The sequence below is a fragment of the Paramormyrops kingsleyae genome, chromosome 24 (assembly GCF_048594095.1).
Source record: "Paramormyrops kingsleyae isolate MSU_618 chromosome 24, PKINGS_0.4, whole genome shotgun sequence".
NCBI classification, from domain to species: domain Eukaryota; kingdom Metazoa; phylum Chordata; class Actinopteri; order Osteoglossiformes; family Mormyridae; genus Paramormyrops; species Paramormyrops kingsleyae.
In genome coordinates, this window is record NC_132820.1 from 5,385,084 (window position 1) to 5,411,898 (window position 26,815).

Consider the following 26,815-nt stretch of genomic DNA (forward strand, 5'->3'; position numbering starts at 1 on the left):
GAAACAATACTCATCAAAAAAAATTCAAAGTTTAGAAGTGGTGTCAAATGGATGCAGCCTTTTGTAAACTGAACTGACATAATTGTAGCTTTGCAAAATCCAGTGTTTGTGTGTATAGGACTATAGGTACAATTACAAGAAATCCGGGTATCAGGTGCGGCGAGATCTTTTGTGGCGGTAATAATCAGTCATAAACCGTAGGAAAAAAACCAGTCGGCCTAATGCCTTTGCGTGCAACACAGCAAATGTGGACGTTTGGTAATACATGACAAGCACAGTTACAGCCTATTCCATGCTATTTGCTTAGTGCGCGAATTGCGCCAGGCACGTCTCAAGCGAAGGGCGTCACGCTCGTGGCCGGCAGGTGGCGATCGAGACATGCTAACGACCGGCGGGGGCTGCATATTGCGGACCCCCGCTGAGCTCCTCCTAGCGGCTTTGGAAGCGAAGTGTAACCACGGGCAGTCTTCGCATGGGCTTGTTCTGCGAGAGCCCCCAGCATCTGCAGGCTTGGTCGCCACTCGAGATCGCCGAGCTACTCTTCGCTGGTCTTTGAAATATAATCGCAATTGCTAATCACTGCAACGCAGCTCGTAACGCAGTTCCTCGGTTTCATCAGTAAAACGCAGCCCAGCTGCAATAATAGACCGTCTGAAGGAATCACTAAGAACAATAGAGTCAGTGTCAGTAAGTATTCATGATAATGTTCTGCTGTGTGATTTGAAGGGACGCAGCGATGCAATTGTGGCTTTGGACTGTGTATCATCTATTTGCATTTCAATATTTAATTTTTTATAGTAATCCGTAAACTAGTTAATTAGTCGGTTATAGCATTTCAGCATATTGTGGGGAAAGTACAATTTTCTAATTGCTCTCTAATATCAGTTGATACCTTAAGTTACCTTAACTTTCACGATTTTTCCAAGACGACTACGATAATCTGAGTAAAAAAAAGGTCACTTAACACCTTTTCTACTTTATCTGCTGTTTATTAATATGTGGATTCATATTAATATTTGATTATTTGTTTTTTTTCTAGAGTAAATAGTGAAATACCGGGATTTTTAGAAGATGGTTAAACTGGGAATTAATTTACAAGACAAAGGCAGCAAACCGGCCAGCGCGGAGGATGGATTTCAGACTGTGCCGCTCATCACGCCCCTGGACGTGAACCATCTACAATACCCGGCGCCAGATAAGGTACGCGCCGGCTGTCTGGCCGTTAAACCAACAGCCGTGTCATTATCTTAATGACAAAGCTATGAACTGCACATCTGCATCAGTCCTACAATACGTCTGTCTCTAATACTGCCGGTCATTGTTGAAAGTGAACGAAGCGGAGCGGACTCACCCCAATATATGTATAATTTAAGTTACACATGTTTAAACGGCGACGCGCCTTATGTGCGCGCACCCTGCTCCACGAATCACCAAACAATAGACAACAGATCGGCCTTAATTACATTTTTTTTTCTAGAATCCGTAAATATATGCAGGATTACCCACAGCTATTGACATATGCCGTTGGACAATCTGCATATGTAAAGACAGTTCATTTTGATTACTACAGCGTCTGCTCTTGGTAAACAAGGCAAGAGAGCAAAGAATTATACGTGTACCTCACTGTTATTCTCCAATGTTAACTGTTATTAGGGCTACATTTAAACAAATTTTAGTATTACATTTAGCATTAAATTATATGTATTGTATATAATATTAGGCCTACATAATATTCACTGTGTATTACATGTACTAGCTTAAATAAAATTGTATTAGAATACGTGAAAAAATGTTTTTTTTTAACCTCTTGTCAAGCACAGCATCGATAGGAGAAGATCATTACGGTAATTGTCATGGGAAGCGGTGTTATTTGAGGATGCGTCATTATTTAATTTCTGGGTTTACAGACTTCCTGAGAAATGCCAGGCTGTGTCAGAGGAGCCTGTCTGCTTGCCGGTAATAACCTCCGCACTTAGGCGGCAGTAGCCTGTATGGATGCGTGAAGCTGCTTCGGACCATGAGCGCTGCTGCGCTTTTATTGCTTCGTGCGTCGCACGCTTCCTTCCCGGAGCCCGATGGAGACGGTCTGAGTTGCTCTTAGCTTGGACGCCAGCGGCTTGTTTCCTAGACTAGGGGTCCGTTTCCTGCATTTTATCTGATGGGACCTGCGGCAGGCGCAGGTTAGAGGGTAATGAGGCTGTAACGGAAGAATCATCATTGTCTCACAGGGGATGTTTAAACCCCAAAGGATAATGCAATGCATTGTTTAAAATTTGCGCCGGGTTAATAAAGTAATAAATAAATGACAATCGATTTTTTCTTTTCAAGAACAGAACAACAAAGGCAAACGTTAAATCGATCTTGGAAATAATGCTGCTGTTGTAAATAAACTGCATTTGGTGACTACTGTCCCTGTAGAAGTATTTTTAAATACTTGCAAAACCATAGAATGGAACAGGGCTCTGGAATGGAATTTCATACAATACACGAAAGAACCGACAATGCACTAAAATGATTTTATTCTATAACTAATTTACCACAGCCATTATTACGGGGCTGGAAAAAGTGTAGTGTTTTGACATGTAAACAGGGTAATGTGGACCGAGCAGAAAAATAATTTGGGGCATGCTTCAAATTTTGGAAAAATAATGATTATCGGCACCTTTGGAGATCACCATTAGTGTCATATTCTGTGATATTGGATTGCAGATTAAGAAGCAGAGATTAAATTTCTGGAAGTGGGATACATTCCCCAGACAAAAGGAGTTTCCATTAAAGACTGCAGAGAGTCTGGTGACGCCACGCTTCCCCGCTTCAACACAACAGTTGTCACGAAAAAAAAAAAAAAAGCTGTTATCCTTAAGATTGCCTGACAAACTGACGAGCGAATTGTAGTACAAGTTGTACCTTTTCTTTAGTATTAACAACAAGGGTAGAGAAAGCAAGACCCACTTTACGGTTGGCAAAGGCGTAAAGTGTGCTAGCTAGGGTGTGTTGGGTCATTGTAATATTTGGATTGAAGTTGGGGGAATTAATGAATTTTAAACATCAAGGCAGCCTCTAGGCCTAAGTACTGGTTGCATTAAAAGAGACCTAAAAATGATGCAATCAGAGATCAATGAAGTTGGCTTTACGTCTTCAGACATTTTGGTCAGTACTGCCTAATAATGTAATACTAGACAGCCTTCCACAGGGACAAAAAAGGATTATTAAAAAAAAAAAAAAAAAGATTATCAATCCCATTTTGCGGGTCTAAATTGCTTTCAATGAAAACTACATTATATATGAGTATTTTCCGCCAGTTTCCGTAGTAAACCTTTACACGGGCAGGCGTGTTTATCAACGAGTAACCAAGGCAACATTTAGGGTAGGAAATAGGCCAAGGTGGGTAGTTACTGAATCATAATTTGTTTAATTTAGTGGCTTTTACAGTTTCAGGTCAGTCATGTGTCATTTTCCTCCCATATTGCATTTGCATGGTAATTTGCATAATTAGCTTTTGATTTATTAGGTTATTTACTGAAAAAGATTATACTTGGTGTTCAGACCTCAACTTATGTTAAGTAGAATGGATTCATGGAATCCCAGTGTGTTACCATTGGGTGGTGTGTGCTTCACTGGGTTAGAACACCGTGCCTCTGTCCCAGGAGTCGCGGGTTCGAATGCCAGCATTGGCGGATTTCACCATTGGATCCCTAAGCAAAGTTCTTAATCTCCAGTCGCTCCCAGGACTGGCTGACACTGCTCTCTCAGTTGTATGTTATTCAGGACGAATGCAGCTGCTCAACTAGCAAAATATAACCAAAACAGTATGAGCCTATTTGAGTGGCCTGTAAATGGGTGAATCTGCTTGGCTACGGTTATAGAAACACAACCAGGCTTTGTTTGCATTTCGCAAACTGCCATGAGCTGTACTCAGACAAATAAGCAAAAGATTTAATGGTAATTCACTGGTGAAAGGATTTATGATATATAGACAAAACATACTCAAGTCCAAGTCAGAGAAGAAACATTATCCTTTACTATGAACCATTTATTTGCCCTGTATAATGGAGAAATTGGGAAGTAACAGACAAATGAATCTGACAAGTGGTATGTGAAATGGTTAAGAACGTTTCTGTCTGTCTCAAAGTAGTAGTTTTGTTAACTGCATACTTGTTTGGTTACACTACTTAATAGACATGTGTAAGAAATATAACAACAAAAAACAAAAGTGTGATGTATTCTAAGGTGTGAAATATATTTTTTCCTAATTTCACTTCTGAGTAAGTTCTGTGCCAGCGGTAACCAGGGCTGATCCTGGGGACGACTGTGTCAGTGATTGTCTAGGGCAGCATCTTCTGAGGGGGGACTCGAGCTACGACACCCTCTCCCCCCAATAATTTTTACCATAAGCTGGGGGAGAGCAGTACACTGGCGTTAAACTGCAAATAATTATATAAATACCAAAGTGGAAAACGTTTCCTTCTTATTGCTGAAGGTTAGGGTTTTGTCAGAGTGCATATTAATTCATTACAGCCAGTATAGAAATTCACCCATATGTAATGGTTTATTTGTCACTTTGTCATTGGTCTAGGAGTGCGGTTGACTTTGAAGACTATCCCAAACACATGACCTGCAACAGACTCTTGGTGTGCCATTGTGTTCGTCTCCCCTCTAGGTCGTGGTCAAGACCAGAACTGAGTATCAGACTGACCAGAAGAATAAGGGCAAGCTGAAGCTTCCAAAGGTGGAGGAACTGACCATAAGCTTCAACGATGGCGTGTCAGAAAGACTTAAGGTAGGACTATGCCAGAACTTTGGCGTTTATTTGGGAACTTGGCTCTAAGCAGTATTTAAACTTGCATATCTTTGATACAACCTATCAGATTGTAGAGGATGTAGGTCCCAGCAACTAGAGGAGGTGAGACCAAGACATCTGATTGGTTGGTCCTGCCTTCTCTAGTTGCTTGGACCCACCTCTTTTACAATTTGATTGGTTATTTCTCTGACCCAGTCATTTTTCCTTCTGCCCTCAGAGCATTTTTGCGTATGTAAAACCCCAATGAGCCAACTGACTGTAATCTGTACAGATTTTTTTCATGTTTAAATCTTTTTGATTTTATTTCTATTTTTAAAATTTAATTTATGCTCTAGGTTGTTTGTGAATACTACCAAGACAAATTCCTAACACATGCAGGTAAACTTGGTCAATAAAGTGAATTCTGATTTAAATATGTGTGTCCACATTTACGTTTTGCATAATGAGTAATATTTCACAACCTACAAAAAAACGTTGATAGCATAGTACTTCTGCGGGAGGATCAAAGTGGTAATCAATAATAATCAATGGTGCTCAATTTTTACGATCATATTAAACTATAGTGGTATAAATTTCTCTCTATCTGCACATATATAACACATCTGAGAAAACACAGGAATGATTGGGAGTGAGTTGACAGCAATTGTGATATGGCACAAACTCAAGGAACGTGAGATTTGAGTAGGCTGACAGTATTGCCGGATTTCTGTAATGTCTACTGTCTGATAAGCCTAACAGTGTGATGGTGACTAGTTAATTGCTATGAAATAATGAACAGAAAACCTAAGTCAATCTTAGGCATCTCATTCGTAGCCATACTATGATTTTTGTTTTTGAAAGCTCAGTATCTATTTGGTGACAGTTGTAAATTCAGGTGATTTTTGTGAAGACTTGACTGCATACTCTCCCTTCAGTATATGATTTGCTTTAGACTCATGCACCGTTTCGTTTATGCGCCCTGCATGGTCTTGTGTGTTCATTCCATGGATACATAAAACGTTCCATCTGACGCCAACCGATGTGAGAGGTCAGCATGTCAGCAAAAAAAAACAACAAAGGAAAACGGAAGAATCGTTTTACACGCAGATGAATGCACGATGTCATTAAGTATGTCTTTTTGGCTGTTGAATTGAATTTGACACGCACTGCTAGACTCTTTGAGAACCTGTCGATTCGACACGGGATGCGCCGCTACAGGAAAATTGCCCTGTAATTACCACTTTATTATGCATTTTAAGTTATAATTTAAATGCCATAGGTTGCAGATTCAGCTGCCTCATGTAATACTATTCAACTGCCGTTTGTTGTGAAAACACTTGGCTTGCATGTTGTATTTCTGCAGTGGAGATGTCATAGGGCATTGCGAAGCATCACAATTAACTTGAGGTAGACGGCTTGTTAGACGCAGTTATAAGGTACATTCTCTCTCAAGTCTTCAGTGTCTTCTGTATGAAAGTTGAGCGATGAGCAGCATTATGAGGTCATCGCTCGTTACCGTGGTGATGTCATCATGGTTGCCATAGCCCTTTTTCATTTGCCAGTGATAACATGATCTCTAGAGAAGTCAAAAGGGACAGAAACAAGCCTTTTTGCTGATCTAATTGTATTCACTCATGTTTCGTTCGTCTCATCTTTTTTGGCAACAGCTTGGGGGTGTGTGTCACTTTGGCAGGTCAGACAAGATCAACTGTTTCATTTTGTAGTCTTAAATGATCTAGTATCTTGTCAGTGGAATCAGACCACTCATCCGCAGCATCCCCACAGAAGCTACAAAATGTTTAGACTTACCAGAAGATTCTTTATAAATTCCATTCAGTCATGGGTAGCGCTTACGTTTTTAAGTTTCTAATCCTTCCTTTTATTTAGAAGCGCTTGGTTTTTCAAAAATTGCGTTATTGTCTGGTCACTGGAATAGCTACGAAGAAGCTGCCCAGTAAGACAACCTGGATGTAATTTAACTTTTTTAAAAAGGAGAAGATGGTATTTTGTGCTTTATACACATGCAGTGTGGCGTTAATTGAGCACACAGTACGCTGCAAATTGTATTTCAGATTGCATTCAGTGAGACAGAAAAAGGAGTATGGAACACGAGAGGCGAAGGCAATTCATTTTTTTTTCCATTCATCACCTTCAAAGGAACTTAATGATTTTGCTGTCATAGGACCTAAGAGTGTGTGCGGAGCAGCAGAGATGATTTTTGCATTAGCTGATGGCTTTTTCTCAGTCCACGTTTCATTAAATTAACATCTCAGCTTTAATAGAGCGCTTCAATTTTCCCAGTGACGAGATAAAACCAATCCTAAAATTAATATAACACAGCCTTTGTTTCGAAAGTGTCAATGACAAGTCTACCAAAGTCACAATGATGAGGTGTGTGTGTGGGGGGGGGGGTGATTAGGTTGGGCCAATTTAAAAAAGAAAAACTTCAAAAAATTTTGAAAAAAAATTCAAAATGAACAGAACTCATGCACAGTAATATCCTTTCTGCTTTGTATCTAGTCTCACGTTCTATCTGGAAGTAGCTCAAACGTGAAGAATGGCATGACTAGTGAAGGAATTCTTCGAAATTTGGGGCTACTTCCAGGCATGAGCACCTACAAATCTGACATCATCATCTGCAGGTCTCTGAATGTTCCAGATGCTAATCAAGCGCATCTTTATTTCATCACGGAAACGGGCGCGAGCGAAAACGACGTTCCTGGAAATGAGCCGCTTTGCGCTCGGGTTCTCGGGCACGAGCCGGCGGAATCACCTGCAGTGCTCTGAAATTCTCTCTTTTAACCCCCCCCCCCCCCCCCTTCCGAACCACTGTGGCCCCAGCCATGACGCAGAGCCGTGAGAGCAATTAATGGTTATGAGGCCGGCTTCCCAGTGCTCCCACTGCTCCTCCCAGCCCATCATTAGGAGGAGTAACTGGCTGAGATGCCTAGTAGGATGATGCTCCCCAGTTGCACTGGGTTTGTTGTTCAGTGCAGTGCACTGTGGGAAATAGCGAGTGCTCTATCAGACTCAGACTAGGCAGCTGGTGGCTGCTCTCCCAGCACTGCCTCTCCAACCCCAGTTGGTTTTAAAATAAGATACTGGAAACCCAATAAGTAATCCTGGCAGGGCATCCAGAGCAATAGGTATTCAAGTCTGTGTAAAGTTCACTTAAGGCTCTGCAAGTCTCTGACCTCGTTCGGTTGTCTTTTTTGTGGGGTCATTTACATAATTTTCCTAAATAGCCGCATGTTACTAAGGAGGTCAAGGTCCCCTTGAAGGATTGTGTTGAGTGCCTGTGATTCTGTCCAACTCGGTAGGATGACACGAGGGTCCCAAAGCACAACAGTGTGCGTCGGTCCTGATCTCCGCAGTCTTTTGCATTCATGCTAACCAGTGACATAAGGTTTTTTCGGAAAGGTAGCCTTCAGCGCTCTCTGAACGTCGGCACGTTTTAAATTACAGCGCATGCGGCCGTTACTTTGAAATCTGTATAATATATAACTGCAAGGATACAGAACAATAAATAATGCAATTAGATAATGATTTTAATAAAGAAATGTATTATAAATATATTATTCAGATGAGCAATAAGCTGTGTTGCTCTAGGTTGTGTGAACTTCACTGAAATTATTACCAGTGTTGTCACTATGTGAATGCTGTTATGAATATTGTCACACATTGTCTAAAACAGACTTTCCAGAATGAGGTGTAATTAGAATAAATTTAGAATGTAATTAGAGCCAGAAAAATGTCTATATGAACCACAGGGTGGATCGACTGAGATGTGAGGCTGTCTTGTTCACATCTTATCTATACGGAGACAGCTCTCCATTTGCGTAAAGTCGACTTGTGTATATCGGGATTCACGCAAAAAAATAATTTGAGATGCATTGAGTTTGCACAAGCGCTAATGCAGGAAGGTGACATATGCCCATGAGTACATTTGCACGTTATCTTTTCATTTATTTAATGCGTTCTTTAGTATGTTTCCGTTGCAAAATTGAAATACAGATGCAGGAAAATATTTCCAATATACTGGTGCACAAGTATGTATTTACCATATATACAGTAGATGTGTGCGGCAATTTTTCGCTGTAACAATGGAAATAATTATGTATTTATTTTATGTGCATTTGCACTGGTATGACAAGAAGTTAGTGTATTTTAACCTTTATACCGCAAAATAGGCATGATGCTGCCGTATAAAGAGTAAAACGCATGGTAATTTCTTCTCATAACAGCGTCAAATGCGTAATTGCACACTACTTATGTGCATCCCTACCAGAACAGCTGTTTGGTATTTGAACACAACACCCGACACCAGTATTCCATTCCCGAGCTTCCAGTCTTTTCTCAGTCTTCTTTTATACCCCATTTGTTTCCCAGTAAGTGCCCCAAGGTGAGAACTTATCAGACATTATTTAGGTTCCTAGGGAATGACCAGCCTTCCCATACAGCTTACCAGATGTGGGGGGGGGAGTCCCTACTGAAGCTCTAAGGTCTTCTAGAGGGGAGGAAAGGAGAAACTGAATGTTCGAGCTGGCTTGGGTCTTTCATTGTGCGTTTGACTCTTCTGAGGTACCTTTCAGTCGAGAACTGACTGCCTTTCCTCTCAGAAGAGACCACTGGAAGAAGACATTTTGGTATAAAGTTCTTTGTCCGGGGATACGCCTGGTGCCAAGTGCCCAGCTTTCAAGCACAGTAGTGGTGTGATGGATTGGGCCACCCTTTGGTTATAGGTGACTTTCCATTATGTGCTACAGATAATTGTGTTAAAAGCTTCATATGAATTAGGGCACGGATGTTATTGGGGGAGAGTCGGAGTCAAGGGACAGGGACTCGCACTGACCTGCAATCACTGACTAATTATTAATGATATAACGTAGGGCTTGCTCTACATTTGCAGGGTGGTGTGTGGCTCATCGGGTTAAGCCTGTGATTGGAAGGTTGTTAGTTTGAATCCCATCCTCGGCAGAATAGTCACATGTCAGTTAGGCCCCGAGCAAGGCCCTTAACCCCTCCCCGAAATGGTCCAGGGGTGCCACATACTGTAAATGGGTGACATAGTTATATGTCATGTGTTTGTCTGGCTTGTGGCAGTTTTGCTTACAAACGTTATGAGGGCAGAACGAAATAAATGATTGGTTCAGAGAGCTAACCATTCAGATTGTGGAGGAGGTGGGTCCAAGCAACTAGAGGATGCGTTACCAAGACACCTGATTGGTTGGCCCTGCCTCTAGTTGCCTGGAGTCACCTCCTCTACAATCTGATTGGTTATCTCTCTGAACAAATTGTTTTTCGTTGTGCTCTCAGAACATTTTTGTGTAAGTAAAGCTGTTTTGTTAGCTTTTGACTTAGTTTCCCTGTCTGTTAGTGTTTCATTAGAGACAAAGGGCTCTGTTTGAGGTGTTTCACTCTCCAAATCTGTAAAATTCAGAATTTTTATAAAGTCCCATGTTCTGCATTATAATCCTTGTATCACATAGATGTTCTGAAAGTAGCAAACCTTCATACTACATATGCAACATAGTAATATTCAGTATTGTGTGTATTAGTGTATATAGCTATGTGAGTGTATTACTTTGTATTTCTTTGAATGAATGTGCAGTAGGACATGATGAACCCACATCATTTTGTTGGCTAGTGGGATCTTGACATTGTGGATGTTCAGTAAGATGCAACTCATTAAGTGCAGGTCCAAAGAGCTGCAGATTTCTAGAAGATTCTGAGTAGCACAATTTTTTTTAAAGCCTTAAGCTGTTCGGTTCTTTGCTTGCTAGAACCAAGAAGGTTACTCCAGTCCAGACTGGTGGAAATAAGTGGGGCAGGCTGGTTCTCCATGATAACAGGAAATGAGTGAGACATGTTAATGCTTTCAAAAGACATTAAGGATTTGTACCACGCCCAGCAAAAAAATAGCAGAAAAGACTAGTGACAACCAAATGCAGCCTCATGAACCACTTGCTATATATTCTGGCCCCACTAGATGGTGCTCTCAGTTCAAAAAAGAGCTCAAAGCATGCCCCAAAGTAAGCTAAGAAGACTAGTAGGGTCAAAAAATACAACAAATGGTTCATGAACCTTCATTAGGCCATCACTAAAAAAGACATTGAAAAGACGGCTTTGCAGGCATCACAGCAATGTTGAGATTTGGTTGAAAAAAGTGAATGGTGAACACTTTTTTTAGGTCTTTGAATAGATGTCTATAAAACGTATGTGTACGACTATGCATACAACACATTTTCATCAGATATTCCCCATTTGCTCCCATGTGATCTTATTTTCATGGCTGTATTAGGGCTGTATGTGGTCCAAAACAGATGTCCATCTTGGGCTAAATTTAGACCAAATCGGACAGACTAAACACAGGGTAATTTTCAGTGACTATATTTGGTCTAAATAAAGGCCACGAAAGACTGACCAGGTTTAGCCCAAAAAGTAATGGGTGTTGGGTGAAAATATGATGTACAATATAATTGTAGTTGTTTTTAAACTAATCCTATACATCAAAAACAAACTCAAGTTTAGCAAGAATATCTATAAAACTTACGACCATATTTATGAAGAATTCTGCGTATATGACTTCAAAGTATTTTGGTACTTGTTGGGTACAATTAAACGCAAATATATGGACTCTTCCATTTTTTAAGGCTTCTTTACATCTGCCACAGTACTTTAAATTATCAGTGCTAGGCTGTCTTTGCTTAGTGTGGGTTAACATTTCTACTAAGCTAATCTGTGAGTTAGCAATATGCTAATTAGCTAACACGCCTGCATAAAACAAAAGAAATGGGCCTAAGAGGATAGTCAGGCCACCATGTGATACTGACATGATATCTTTTACAGAGTCTATAAAAATATATTTGCTGTGGCACTATAACTGTATTTTTTTTATAATGAAGCTGCTATGTTAGCCTCCGTGAGTTAGCTTAATGATGACAGTATTTGTTCAATGATCATTTATTTACCCAGGAAGCAAATGTATGTTAGCACTCCTAATCATCCCACGGCGCTGTTTGCCGGACCTAATTTGCCTAATCAAATTTGTCAGATTTAGTTTGCCTTCGGCGGGAAGTAGTTTGTATTCAGCTCGACATCACAATTTTTTTTTTATGAGATCCTTTGCCACATCTGATTTGTTGCAATAAAACAAAAATAATCTTTAAAAGCCTTGGTTTGTCCTTCAACAGTCATGAGGATCCGAATGGGGCTGCATTCTGAGCACAGCGTCAGCCTCTTAAGTGCAAAGCACAGGAACAGGAAGGCAGACCTGTCCAGCATTTCAAGCACTATAACGAAATCGAATATGAACCAGCCACAGGGAAATCTACAGAGCCAGACTCACACAAGCTTCTTTTTTCTTTATTGAATATTGTCCCCACTACAAATTTCTGTAAATCCCTCATTGTGTCCTGCATGAATTTTTATAGAAATCCTCTTTGGGGAAAATAATATATTATACGGAGCGATCCATGAGCACTGGATACAATCCTTTCGAGGGATTACTGTCTGACACCCGCGGATAAAACTGGAGTCGGAATTGACTGGCGGCCTTCAGGTATGACGGATGGATCACATGCTGTCACCTGTCACCATGACAACATTCATATGTACAAACGATGGAGCTGCTGGAGTCTTCAGAATAAAGGTCAGGATGAAACTGGTCGGAGGAAGCATTTGTCTGTATCAGAGCAAGGAAAGACGTAAAGGAGGGTGGGGGAGAAGGTGGCTCATCTGTGTTATAAGACAAATAAATCAGAGAAAATATATCCAAAAGATAAGAGGAGCCGTGGTCTGTATCTCAAAGCAGGATTTCTTGCTTAGCCAGATAACTTGTAGGATTTAAGGTAGTCTGCAGTAAATGTAAGTGAACGAACATGTCCATTTCAACTGGGCTACCTTAAAGGGGCAGTTCACCCTAAAACTGAAAAAAGATATGTTTTATAGGGACTTTGGGGCTATCTATCCATCAATGTTATTCTGCTGGCAGTTGCCTAGTTTTGGAGATATTGGCTGTAGAAATGTCAGGCTTCTCTCGACTGTAATGGGAGTGAATGGAATTCTTTCTGTGGTGATTAAAGTGCCAGAAAAATACATTCAACAAATTCAACACCAACGTCTCTTACCAGAAATCATGACCCAGTTACTCAAGATAATCCACAGTCTTTGTAGTAAGCAGTTTAATGAAGGAATGATTTTCTTCTGCCGAACTCCACACACCAGTCGTATTACTCCACAGAAGATAACGCCAGGGTGCTACTGCTCATATCTTGATATGATTGGGGTGTGGAGTTCGGCTCATTGTGTGGATAATCTTGAGTAACCAGGTCGTAAGAGATGTTGCTGTTGGTTTTTTCTAATGTAGTTTTTTGGCGCTTCAATCACCACATAAAGAATGTCATCAAACTCCCATTATATTCGAGAGAAGCCTGACATTTCTATAGGCAGTTTTTTTTCCAGTTTTGGCTGGATTGTCCCTTTAAATCCGACATGTTAGCCAGCTAACCAACAAATCTGGCTTTGAGGTACAGACCCCAGAATCATGTTTTATGGCCAAGTATGCTCATGCATGCATGGAATTTGTCTCTGGTTGTCAGTGACTCTCAGCAATACAGTACATACACAATTAAGGCAAGGGGTGCATACAATTCAGTTGATATATACAATGTATATAAGTGCATGTCAGTACAATGATTGTTGTATGAATTATACAAAATAATTAAGCATGTACAATGAGTTATTTACTATGGGGGAGGGGATACAGTGCATCTGTATCATAATCCTACCTACTTGCATGATCTGTATTGCCATGGACAGTGTATATTTCTTAGTGGGATGATGCACGGGATTTTCTGAGAAGGCCTTGTCCTTCTGAGCATCAGTCCATCAAGCATGACTGCAAGGTGGCTCAGTGACAGCTACGGGCATGTGGAATGCCATGCCAATCCACCCCCACAGTATATGGGGGGGGGGGGGGGGGGTAGAAAAATGGGTGGAGGCAGATGGGTGGGTGAAAAAACACAAACTTGCAGTTTTCTCCGTCAGGCCATCTGGGTGGATTTCCACCATGTTCTGTTTTATATCATTTTATATCAACTCATTTTATATGAGTTGTTGCCGTGCATTTTTTTTTAATCTTTCCTGTGGAATCCTCTGTGCCTTTGGTTACTGAGACAGCTAGTGTTTAGCTGCTCTCAGTCTGTTCTTCATCGTCTTATCTTCAAAAGGCTCCACGTCCGCATTAGTAATAGAACTTTTCCTTCTTTCAATTAAACTTCGAATGTTCCACTTACGGAGAACCCGTAACGTGGGAATACGTTTGGGCTATTTGTTGTCTCTGGTCCTGGCCAGTTATTAAGCATTGTAGATACAGATCAAGCCTCCATTGTCCACAGGGTCCTGACTAGCTACAGTGTATCGTTTTTTCAGTTTCTACTGTAACTTCTGAAACAGTTTGTAAATTGAAGGACGAGTGCAACCAGATATGCATAAAAATATAAGCCATGGAAACAATTGAACAAACAATACAATATGCTTGCTTTGGGGTGTGCAATCCTAAAATTACACACAAAAGTTGGTAATATTCTTGCTGTTTTGTGGAGCAAGGCCTCTGTTTAATTTAGCAGAGGACCGAAGGGAGCTGGAATCCTACTTAGAAACTGCTTTTTTACCCCTCAGTTAAAATACAATTTATATTACATGAATGCATGATGGTCTAATACTTTCACCTTCAGATATTGGAATTAAGTGCTTAAATTCTAAACGTACTTATTTTACAGCCTTCACTGCATGTGGCCAGATTGTAGATCTGATCTTAAAGTTATATTTTGGGTTGCTTTCATATCTTGATACATATGTTAGTGTACTCTCTGATCCTTCTTGGTAGTTATATGTGAATGATATATATAATCTCTCTCTCTCTCACACACACGTACACACACACACACACATAGTCGTTTGATCTTCATGTTAATGTAAAACTATGATGTTATGTCCTTCATAGTGTGTCATCTTAGCTATTTCAAAACCTTACCTAATGACACCCCAGTAACCATCCAGTACTCCCATCTAGTTCTGTATTTGCTGACTTGCCCATTAGTGTACCTTGTTTGGCTAATCAATACCTCATTGAGTTATTTAACAAATTAAATTAATTTAGCTGGCGCTGAAATTTCATGAATGTGTGGAATGACTGGGGTGCCATTTAGGAGAAATTTGGAACTGAAGCGGAGTTCATCTAACCATCCAGCAAGATATCAGTGACTTTTTGGAGAACAGAAGAGATTCTTGTGTTACTCTAATTTGCATATGTTCAGGTGTTAATTTCTGTTTTTGGTAACACTTTCTATGAATGTCATGTGTATAAGAATCTACAAACACAATCATAACACATTATAACGCATTCATAAAGCTATAAATATTTATAAAAGGCATAACACATTATAGCCATGTTTATGATGCATTACGAATCTCTCATTTATAATGTATCATGGATACCTTCATAAAGCAGTAAAGTATCCTTAAGTCTTATACCAACCATTATAATGCATTATGAAGGTATCTGTAGTGCATTTTAGATAACTTTACATAAGTAGTATTATCAACACTATAATGCTTTATGACTGTCAATAGAAGATGCTGTAATGCTTTATTAATTCTTACACTGACCATTATAATGCATTATGAAGGTTTTATAGGCTTATTTATAATGCATTATAAATCACAGCTTCAAGGAAAGTGTTACTGTGTTTTTTTTCTATGCAAATATACACTTCATGCCCAGATAAATAATTTTGAACGTTTTTTTTTTGACTGCCTTAGATTTTTGCACAGTACTGTGAACATGCAGTATATACTGTATTTCTATATATGGGGCTGTCATGGTGACTGAATGGGCTCTTTCTCTGTCCTGATTGGCTGTGCCTGTAGCTCTTCCTGTGGGTTTTGTTTGCATGCCCTGTCTTCTGTCATTAGGTGACATAGTGTCTGCATGCCCCTGGTGTGGCCCTGAGATGGGCTGGTATTCCACCTCGGCTCTGTACCTGCTTGGATGGCCTTCAGGTTCCCACAACACCCTTGGTTAGCAGTCATGGACGTATGGAAATAGGTTTATGAAAGGATGGATATATACAGTGGTCTCGGACAGCCTGAAAGCTGAGGTACTTGTTTAACTCAGTAAAAGTATTGCTAATTTATTGGTCTTATAACAAAAATCAGCACTATATTTGTTTACAAAAAGATATATATCACTTTAGAAACAAGCAGTAGTTTTAAGTAAAACATTTCTTTCAAGTAGTAATAAATTGAAACCCAAATTATAGTTCTAAAGGAGCTGTTCTGCGTTACAAAGTTCATTGACAAGTATTATACAACAGTTAGTGCCTACCAAGAAATCTGATTGGAAAAGAGGCATTCTATGAGTGCAGTTATAACCACACTCGGACATTTCACATCAGCTGTATCACTCCGCTTCACATATAACTCGTTTCCTCCAACAGGGAACCGGTGCTGGGCTGGTTCTCGCTTGGTGGCTTTTGAGAACCTGCCTGCGTTTCCACCGGTTTCAAAAATGAACATAGCGGAAGGAGAGTAAATTAAAGGTTTATTTGTATTCCGTTTTGATGGATTTATTTTGATCTGTTTCGGATTTTAAGTTTTTATAAGCCGCAGAAACGAACAAAAAATGTTTTAAAAGTATGTCTTGTTGCGCTATGCCTGTATCTGCTTTTTCCTAAAGACTCCCGCATTTGTGTGTAAGTGAGTTTTCTCTCGCGCGCTGTTTAGCGCTGTCTTTTTAAGGAATACGCAATAAAAGCATATGCAAATAACTGAACTTTGCAGTCCGCCTGATGAGCTCTTCACCGCTCGGGCGGCAAAATATTTTATTTATTAGACCTGCGCCATGGTTTTAATTTGCAATGCAAAATTATTCCGCTAATAAGCCAGCTAGTTGTTTCACTGCTGGCACCTGCGATGTTAGGCGAAACTATATGAGTTATAGACTGAATTTTCTGGGTTTGAATGCAATAGCCTGTCCCACTTTCGCTGACGTTATAGGGGAACTATTTTTCTTTGCGGAGGCCCGTAAATGTTTAAATGAATAAATAAAATATGCTGTAAGTCATTACTGTTACCTTATAAATGCTACCCGATGAACTGTTGTATAAAAGCAATAACATACTCGAAGTCATGCGGTTATACTAAAAATATATCGCGGCTGTGATATATTGGAGTACAACCGCAATCCTTCTTGTATGTTATTGCTTAATTATTGAGTGCTTTTTAATTAGTAACACATTTGCAAAAACATAAAATACCGCACATTTGTGTTTACTGTAGTATCCCCTTGGAAGCCATTGACTACAGTTGCAATTAACAGAACTAAACGACTCAAAAAATTATGACACTTAATGAAAAGAAAATGTCTGTGCGGAAGATATGTGAATAGGCTATATGTTAAACATTGCTCGTCAATGGAGTTAGTTATGAAACCGATAAATGTGCAACATTTTTACAAAATTAAGAAAGCATCCTAAGACTTTCTGTGAGCGCTGTGTGTCAGATTTGATTGCTATTCCCTTCCATATCGTCTCTTCCTAACCAGTACAATTTTAAGCAAATATGAATGAGGGATTATTAGAAGTGACATCCAAGGCTTGTTATTTTCATCACACAGCTTGCAGCTAGGGTTCTGATCTGAAAGCTAACAGACTTTCAGAATCCTTTTATTCTTCTTCAAAGAAATTTTGTTTTATATATCGAAGTCTTGAAAGATGAATTGACAGGAAGGGATTTGCGGAGATGAATGCTGCAGATAATTTCCTTCCGTTTAAACTGTTTTCGCTTGTCTTTTATTCGAATTCTTTGTCTTATTCTCAAAAAATGCATAGAAAGGACTGGAATTAACATGACGCCATCAACAACAACAGTTATAAAAATATAAACAATGGCAAAAAAACTAAGTAGTGCTTCATAATACTGAAAGCAACACTAAAATTATTATGGTTGTTGCTAATGCTCAGTGGTATTATTGTCAGTGCAATGAAGTTCAGCAAGTGATCTCATCCCTTAAACAGAAAAATCCCTTTTAAACAATAAATCGTCAATGAATGTATGAATTATAACATGCCACCCTGGACGATGACATCTGGTGAGGCGGGGCATACCGCTGTCATGATTGGCTGTTACCAAGGTGTCCAAGACCTGCTGTTCTCATCCCCGCTGTTCTGATTGGGCACGCATCACAAGGGACAATATAGACTGAGGGATGTGGCAGACTGCATGTAGACCACCTAGCAGGGACATTTCTGCCCGGACAATCCCATAGAGTCTGACACTATGTGGCAGAAGATCAAAAATTACAAAGAAGAGCGAAACAGCTGCATGTGCATCATTTTATACAATGTATCAGTGATAAACTGGCAGTTTAAAAATCAAACAAATTTAATTATCAACTTTACCTCTTCAAGATACTAAAAATGATTCTGTGTGCACATAGTATCCAACAGTTCCCACAATTAACAAGATGTTACTCAACACTACTTCATTTGATAAGTACTTGTTATCAGGATCTGACAGTCATTATCAATACTGTTGATGCTATGCAATTCAGTGCAATTCGTTTTTATATAGTGCCTTTCACAACAGAGTCGCCCCAAAGCACTTTACATGGGTGTAATGCATCCTAACATCATTTATAAAGAATAATTCAAAAACAGGGAAAAGGTAAGACGAATGGAAGAAAGCATGATGGCAACGGAGGAGAAGAATCAAAGAATTACAAGTAGGGAAAAATAAACCTCTGGGGGGTCCAAGGGCAGCCCCACATGCTAACATTATAGGAAAAGCAAAGAGAGGGCCTGCTTGCAAGAAGCAAAGTATAGACTGTGCTCAAGATGTAATTCTATGTAATCGACTTAAGCTGTTGACTCGTTGTTCTTCAGGTCACCATCCTCATTGTGCTGGCCCTGGCGTTCCTGGCCTGCATCGTTTTCCTCGTGGTTTATAAGGCCTTCACCTACGACCCCAGCTGCCCCGATGGTTTTGTGTACAAGGTATGTAGGGTTCACAATCAAAATTACGATGTTTTTTTTCCCCCTAGCTATTTCCGAAAGTACGGCGGAGATTTCGACGTGAGATACCGAGCTGTGTTTGGAATGTCTTCATATTTTGATTTTTTACTTTCATGGGTGTCATGCATACTGTAGCTTTTAAGTACGGTTTGTATCTGCTGAAGTTTTTGGCTCGACAGCTGATGTATCTGTAATGCTTAAAGTAACGCCAAGATCCAGGCGATTTCTGCAGCTGTTTGTGGCTGGAAATCCGTCATCTTATTTATTTTTTATTTTGTTCTTTCCCAGCATAAGCGCTGTATACCTGCCTCACTGGAGGCTTACTATACCGCGCAGGATCAGAACACCAGGGGGCGCTTCTATACAGTTATTAGTCACTACAGCATGGCGAGGCAGGCTACCGCCCACTCAGCTTCGCCTTGGCTCTCTGCCTCCGCCCAACACAATCCCAAACCGCCAATCAAGGACGGCCAGTGAGTCTCAGCCGAAAAACGACATCTTTCATGCGACGCGTTCGCTGTGGACACATCGCCTGTGAGGACAGCTACCCATCTGTGTAACCTATGTCTCTTTAGTCTTCAATTTATTTATTGTTATTGTTGTTTATAGTTGTTTTTTTTTTGTTAAAGTTGGAACAACCGTTTTTGCAAAAGCATGAACTTAATGTTAAAATGTATAAATAATTATGTTTTTTTTTTTTTTTATCCACAGCTGAATATATCTGAGTACCTGTTTCATCTCTGGGTTGTTATTGGTAGGACTGTAGTAGAAAAGTGAAAGGTGGATTGAATTATAATCTGTTCTTTTTACTAGTGATGGACAAAATGACTCCACATAAACCATTTGCGGTATTTGTCACATCACTTGATGGTGCTCCTGGTTTGCCTTGGGGCATGCTTTATGCCCTTTTTTGAACAGACAGCACCATCTAGTGGGGTCAAAAAATATAGCAAATGGTTCATCAAGCATCATTTCATCCATCACTACTTTTTACCAAATCATCTGGAAATGTCTTTGTCTAAAAGAGATTTCTTTTTCATTCCACAATGCCCACCTGTTCAGGATGGTTTAAGACCAATTAGCCATATATGCCAGCTGGATTAAGTTGTAGATGTAATTTTCAGTATGAGTAATTGAGTTTAGGATGGTTAATAATAATGGTACCTTGATTTGTATGTAATATATGTAAAAACATCTTGGTAGTTTTGTCATGTTCTGTCTTTGCATTGTATATTGTTAGAACTGTACATGTTTCTCTGGAAGTGTGGGATTTGTTTAAAGGTGCCAAAGGAGAAATGTTAAACCAGATACAAAATGCTAGTAATGATGGTTTAGGAGAGCCAAGGGTTCAAACAATCAAGTTTAACTGAACGGACCTTTTAAACGATCACTTTGCAGGCTCAGTTTCTTTAGCCAAGTTAATTAAAAATGATCATTTAAGTTGAGTTTAAAGCGAACAACTTTCTCAATATGCGTGGTGTCATGTATCCATATTTAGCAGTCTTGAGAGTTTTTAAGCTTGTGTCTCTTTATTACAAATAAAAATAGTGTGTCCAATGTACCTTATAAGTCTCGGCTGTGTCCCCCTTCAGTTTTGTCTACATTTTTGTTTAATCAGTGAGCAAATCAACAGTTCAATAATTACTAGTTTCAGGAAGAAATTCGCAATTTTAAAGGGAAATGTTTGACCTAAGTACTAGTGATGGACAAATGAAGCTTCATGAACCATTTGGTGTATTTTCTGACACCACTAGATGGCGCTCTATTCGAAACAGGGTTCGATTCATGTTCCAAAGCAAATCAAGAGCACTATCTAGTGGGGTAAAAAATACAGAAAATGGTTCACGACGTTTCATTTGGCCATCACTGCTAAGTACTCTTGGCCTTAAAGTATTGTTACATCTTATAGGACAAAATGGACTGGCAACCTGAATCTGACAACAGAGAATATTAATAGTCATGGGCGACTACAAGTTGTGATTGACAGCTAAAATTTTACGCATTTATACAAAAAAACACTTACGCAATTCTATTAGACACTGTGTACCAACACCAACATACCTACTGTAAGCTATAAATGTCACATGCCATAAAAAAGGAAAGTGTTCACAAGAGTCACATGACAGCTGTTACATTTATGCATAAATTTCCATAAGGAGTTAGTCTGAATAATAAAATAGTAATTAAAACAGTGCTATTATACAGCTGGGGACTTAGACAATGACAATGTATTCATGTTTCCATTTTCTCTAGCCCTCTGATTTCTATGAGTTTAACTAATTCATGAGGCGAAATGGGTGTTGTTTTGATCTTTCCGTTGTCAGGATAAATAGTTTTGGACACTGAATTATCTTCTAGTTGCCAAATGCACATTGATGTGAGCAACATTTTTTTGTTAAAGAATATGGCAGAGCTCTAAGTGCAAAAAGAGAAGAATACAGTATGTTTTTTGTAGTAATGTTTGAATGTCTGAAGTGCATTCAGCTTGCAGTGTTACTAGTGACTGTTGGTGGCTTAAAAAAAACAGAGGTCAGAAGGTAATACATTTTATAATATTACAACAGTGATGTTTTTTCCAAAGAAGAGAGATAATAATAATGCATATTTTAAATGGCAAAAAAATAGTAATGAGTTATTTCAATGTTACAATATTTCAGTTTTTTTTGTTATTTGTCACATGCAGTTGTTCTTGTACAGAATACACTGAAATCCTTATTCTAGCAGGTTCTCTGACTGTGCTACATAAAATTCATCTAAAAAATTTCATCTGAAAAATAGTCGAGGTATTACCTCCTCTACCTCTGTGGACCAGCCTCTTCTGAATATTACACACCCCATCCAGCATGACGATTTCACAGGGTCTGGGAGACATGGTGAACTCTATTCCGTACCTCGCCTGGTTGGACGCCGTCCATCCTGAGGGACTTCAGAGTGTCATGGGAATAACAAGCACGAGGAAGCTGTTGCATGCGTCTTTCACTGAGGGCAGAGGCCAAACGCAGCTCTGCCTCTATGAGGCAGCAGTTAATGATGCAGTTAGTATAGCAGACAAATGCATTGCAGCATCCTGCCGGATGCTATTTTCAGGCGAGAACAAAATCTATTTTGAGTGTGTTTAATAGGTTAGAATCTTTAATTCACGTTCCGAGGGAATACAGAACATGTTTCCCTCATTATACAGCTGGTCTAATTTCTAGTAACCCAAATATGGATACAAATGTGGGCTTCTAATTCACATTCCTAGTGATTCCTTAAGCGCTGCCTTCTGTTTTGTTTACATATGTATTTTGTCAATACACCCAGAGGAAAACTCTAGACTTTTCTGAAACTGGGTCAACGGAAGCACGTTTCCACTGACAAAAAAAAAAAAAACTTCGGGTATCCAGTGCCTGTGATTGGCAACTCAAAGAATACGACTCCACAGCAGAAGATTAAGTTTGCTCCAAAGCCTCTATTATGCGCTGCCTTACACTCATCGCTAGTCTATTCTCAGGTGCCAAACAAACTAGCTCCGACTTAACCGTCATGTTGCGTGCGTCAGTTCTGTCTTCCTCGGAGAAATAACCAAGAAACATAACCGCACCTTCAATCATGTGAATGCTACAGCAGTTGCAGGAAAAGTATCTTTAGGTTCTTAGGATTTGCAATGAGTAAACAAAGCAACAAGTCCTCTCCTGTGTACTCCGAACTTGTGGAATCCTTGCAGTTTAAATCAAATGTGAAAACAAAGAATGTAGACCTGGAGATTTAGACTCTAAATGCATTAGAGCCAGTCGCCCATTTCAGGCAGGGAAAATGAGATTATCCATGATAAACTTTGACACATTTAGCAATTACTTGTACTGGAAATACAACAGTTCTTGGTTCAAAGTAGCATCGCATACATCTTTGATTGACAACTGACAACTGACTTTATTTTTATTAAAAAAAAAAAAAACTATAACAGACACATATCTGCTTATTGATATGATTCTGGAGATATTTACAGTGCAGGACTAAGTTAGACATGACCTACATTTTCTAGGCCATTTTTGGTCAGTGCCTATGATTTGTCCTGTGAAATATTTAATGAATAAAGGTTTAATAATTTAGGAAAATTGCATCTGAATTCTCCCCAGGCTGAGTCCCACTAAGTACAATCGAGTTAATGCAGACGGCCATCTAAAAATACCAGACACCCACCCTCTTCCTCTTTTGTGGAACGTTTTGTTTTTTTGGTGAATCCACCTATATCTCCTGGTTATTTCAATGCTAATTTCAGTAGCTGTGCCTGTATTGCCGACAACGCACATTATAATTGTGAATAGGCACATAAATTTAAATCTAAATACTGAGAATAATGTCCGGTGATTACTAATCTAAGGATAAATGGTCTAGATAGGAGTGATTAAAATGTCAAGCAGTCTGCCATTACTTTCCTAAACTCGCTGGCCACCTAATGCACTGGTTTTCCATTGTGCACTTTCTGTATTTCAATTTTCACCTGCCGATTAGTTAATAGAGCAACAGCCATCAGAAGCAGTAGGGGGAACATTGGGTTGTTATATAGATAATGTTAAGAGCCCATCTGTACTGCAGGAGAAGCTTATCGGCTTGGTGACAGAAACAGAAGAGCTCTCCGACCCGAGACCCGACCGGGAAGTCCTGAGATGTAACAAGCTCAGCTGATTATTTATATACGTCCTCAGGCTGCTCGACCTTTTCTGGTTTTTGTCTCCTAGACCTGGATTCTTCTCTTTGACCTTTGCTCCTGTCGATTGTTTCCTGGTTCCTGATCCCTGGTTTCTTAACTGATGCTTTATCTTCCTTCCAGTCTCCCAGTTTGCACAGTGGTACACTGGTTAGCACTCTTGCCTTGTACCTTTGGGACCAGCGTTCGAGTCTCCGCCATGGCTCTGTGTGTGGAGTTTGCATGTTCTCCCCGTGTCGTCATGGGGTTTCCTCCAGTTTTCCCCCACTGTCCAAAAGCATGCTGAGGTTAACTGGAGTCATCAGATTGCCCATAGGTGTGGGTGTGAGTGAATGGTGTGTGACTGTGCCCTGCGATGGGTTGGTGCTCCATCCTTGGTTGTTCTCTGCCTTGTGTCCTTAGGCTCTGGAGCCCGCCTAACCCTGAATAGGACAAGCAGGTACAGGAATAGATGGTTTACACCTCTTATGCTGTGACTGAGCCTCCGGTGTTTCTCGGTTCCCGACCCCTGGCTCCTTAACCAGTGATTCTCTTCCAGATTGCCTGTCTTGGATCCAGTTTTGCAGTACTGTGCAGCTAAATCCTGGTAGCCATCCATAACCCTGAGACTCAACTCATGATGGAGGGAGGACAACAGGGATGATTCTAGGAGTTTTTAAGGTGGGGGGTGTGGGGGGGGGGGCCACAATAGGGGCCACAAAATTCATACAGAGAGGCCACTCTTATTATTAGCCAATGATATGCTTTGAATCGGTGAGTGACAGGGGAGGGAGCACTCCGGCGGCCAATCAGCTTTCAGCTGAGACCAGTGCCTATTGGCCCCCGCCCTTGCATACTTCCTTGGAGGATAGTCCCTATTGGTAAACAGTCTCACCCTCAGACCACTCATATAGCTCAGCAGACCATATGCAAGTCGACCGTAACTAATCATTAACTGCATAAACTGCATATTGCCAGTTTAATATAAATACGAAACAGCAAAAACATTTTGAAGTTGTTAGAGGACAGACTAAAAAGCATTAAGAAGGTGCAAAAGTACTCATCAGCAAAATATGCACTATTATGCATTAATTATTTGCTAGTAATACTTGTAAATTCTCCATTAATATGTGGATTAAATCAGAACAGACCAGCTTTTCAGTGGCTTGTAATCCTTGTAACCTCTGTAACTCAGAATCGCGGCGAAACTGAAAATGACATTCATCTCGATGATCCAGAGCTGACTTGCGGTATAGACTTCACTTCCAGGATTAACACTTCAGGATTCATCTCCCCACAAATACATCCCTGAACTCTGAACGATGCGGAAATTCAATTCAAAATTTAAAAGACGGTGACAAATCCTTAAGGCCACGTTCGCATGTGGAGATAAACCAGGACTCCAAAAGCCGTCAACATTTCTGGGCTCCGTGTTTCACAGCTGCTTGGCGCAGACCGGCGAACGTCCCGCGCTCGTTAAGAGAGACTGCGGTGCACTTTAACGAGCTGGTCTTCGCTGAGACGGGGAGAGAAGCGGAGACCCGCAGTCACGGCCTGAGCTCTGTTTCTGAGCCTTTAATGCTGTCCTCTGTTTGATGCGTGAGCTTTTCCCAAATTCATCCAGCATCCCATGCTAGTCACACAATTACTGCATGTTTGTCCCTTGTCAGGTGCTGAAGTTGGTAAACATTGATATACTGGTAGCACTGGCAGCTTTGCAGGGAGAAAATGGCTACTTTAGACAATAGAGGGAAAGCCGCAGAATTTCCTATCTAGCATTTTTGTTTCTCTTTTGGAATAATTGCCCTGTTAGATGATATTTTCCTTTTGTCCTCAATGGAAGAGAGGATGCCTTTATGTCATTTCGTCAGGGCTCATTATATATTTGATACGATGCTGTTTTCACCCCTCAGTTCTATGCGCTGAAATAGTATCTCCGTGTTCCTGGCTAAATGGGAGCTGTCTGTGCAGCTCAGCTTTCTGAGCACACTGTTGTTACGGGACGGAGAAGCACCCTAAAGCCATTCTATAAATAAACCACTCTTACATGATATGACCTTTGTGATTGTTTGGAATTTTCAAATTGCACTGTAGAGATAGTCCAATAAAGTATCTGCTCTTTTTTTCCTGAGGTTCTTTTGTTCGTGAACAGGGCCTCTATATGGTATTGTGCTTTTATGTCATTTATTGGTTTATATAATAGTTAGCTATATAATAGCTTTATTCAGGAATCCCTTTTTATTCAGTAATAACAACCGTTTCATTATATGCTCTATTTCTTTCTTTTAAAATCATATTCATAACTGTGATAACTGTGCGCTCTCTGCTGAATTCATATGTCTATGGGTCAATACGTGCATAAAGGTGACGTACGTCAATATGAACATTAACGCTAAATAATTTCTCATGCTGACTGGTGTGGTTAACTGTGAGCACTCTGATTGGTTGGCAGCATATGATTCTGTGAGCTCAGATCAACTCCAGAAATGCAGCAAGATCACAGAGAGCATCTCACAGGCTGACAGGCCTCCCAGTGATGCAGCTCATCTCATCAATGTCTAAGTGATGCTTTCATACACACATAACTGGACTCAGATTTCCCACACAAAACACATCTTTGTTCAACAGAAAGTCATTTTTATCTGCTGAAAAAAAAGTCTAAATTTCCTCTATAATGCAGTGTGTATAGTACTTGATTCTTCCTTGCACCTTGTTTAATGTCTTTCTGTTGCACTCGTAGCTGATTCACACAAGAAGAGTGAAAAAGAAGCCTTTTTCTGCATTGCCTCCTTCTTTTTCTTCTGGAAGAATACCTATGTTGGCTTTTTTTTGTCTTCCTGTATATAGTGTCATAACCCATCAAGAACAGCACACAGAAGTAGTTCCTTAATGTTCCTATAGCAGAGCTTTCTTGTTCGGGGTCTAGAATTTCTTTAAGAGGTCTGATGATTTCCTGTCAAGTGAAAATTTCAGTCCACTTGGTCATTAGTGAAACTTCCTCTTAGCTTCTAAGCCATATGGAGATGCACCTCCCCAAAATGGAGAACCTTCTAAGTTTTTAATTCATTATTTCTCCAGATGAGGGAACACTTTATCGATCCTCTTTGAAGGCTCCTCAGCAGGATCCGTGGTTATCGAAATGTCATCTGGAAACATAGAATTTGATGCATTATTGGGTGGAAAATGAATGGCGTGCTGAAGAGTCCAAATGGAAGTAGATAATATCTGTACAGTCCATGATGGGTGTTTATTGTTAAATTTAAGTCTTTTTTGTTATGTGCATGAGAGGCC

The 26,815-nt window shown here is 40.0% G+C and overlaps 1 protein-coding gene across 1 annotated transcript; it reads left to right on the forward strand.

The window, feature by feature from the left end:
- Positions 1 to 202: 202 nt before the first annotated feature.
- nsg2 (neuronal vesicle trafficking associated 2) lies at positions 203 to 20,416 on the forward strand. Its single transcript, XM_023796910.2, has 5 exons — positions 203 to 687; positions 1,040 to 1,200; positions 4,661 to 4,780; positions 18,727 to 18,837; positions 19,144 to 20,416. Exons 2-5 carry the CDS (start codon positions 1,072 to 1,074, stop codon positions 19,330 to 19,332), a joined length of 549 nt encoding a protein of 182 aa, XP_023652678.1. The 5' UTR covers positions 203 to 687; positions 1,040 to 1,071; the 3' UTR covers positions 19,333 to 20,416.
- The last annotated feature ends 6,399 nt before the right edge of the window (positions 20,417 to 26,815 follow it).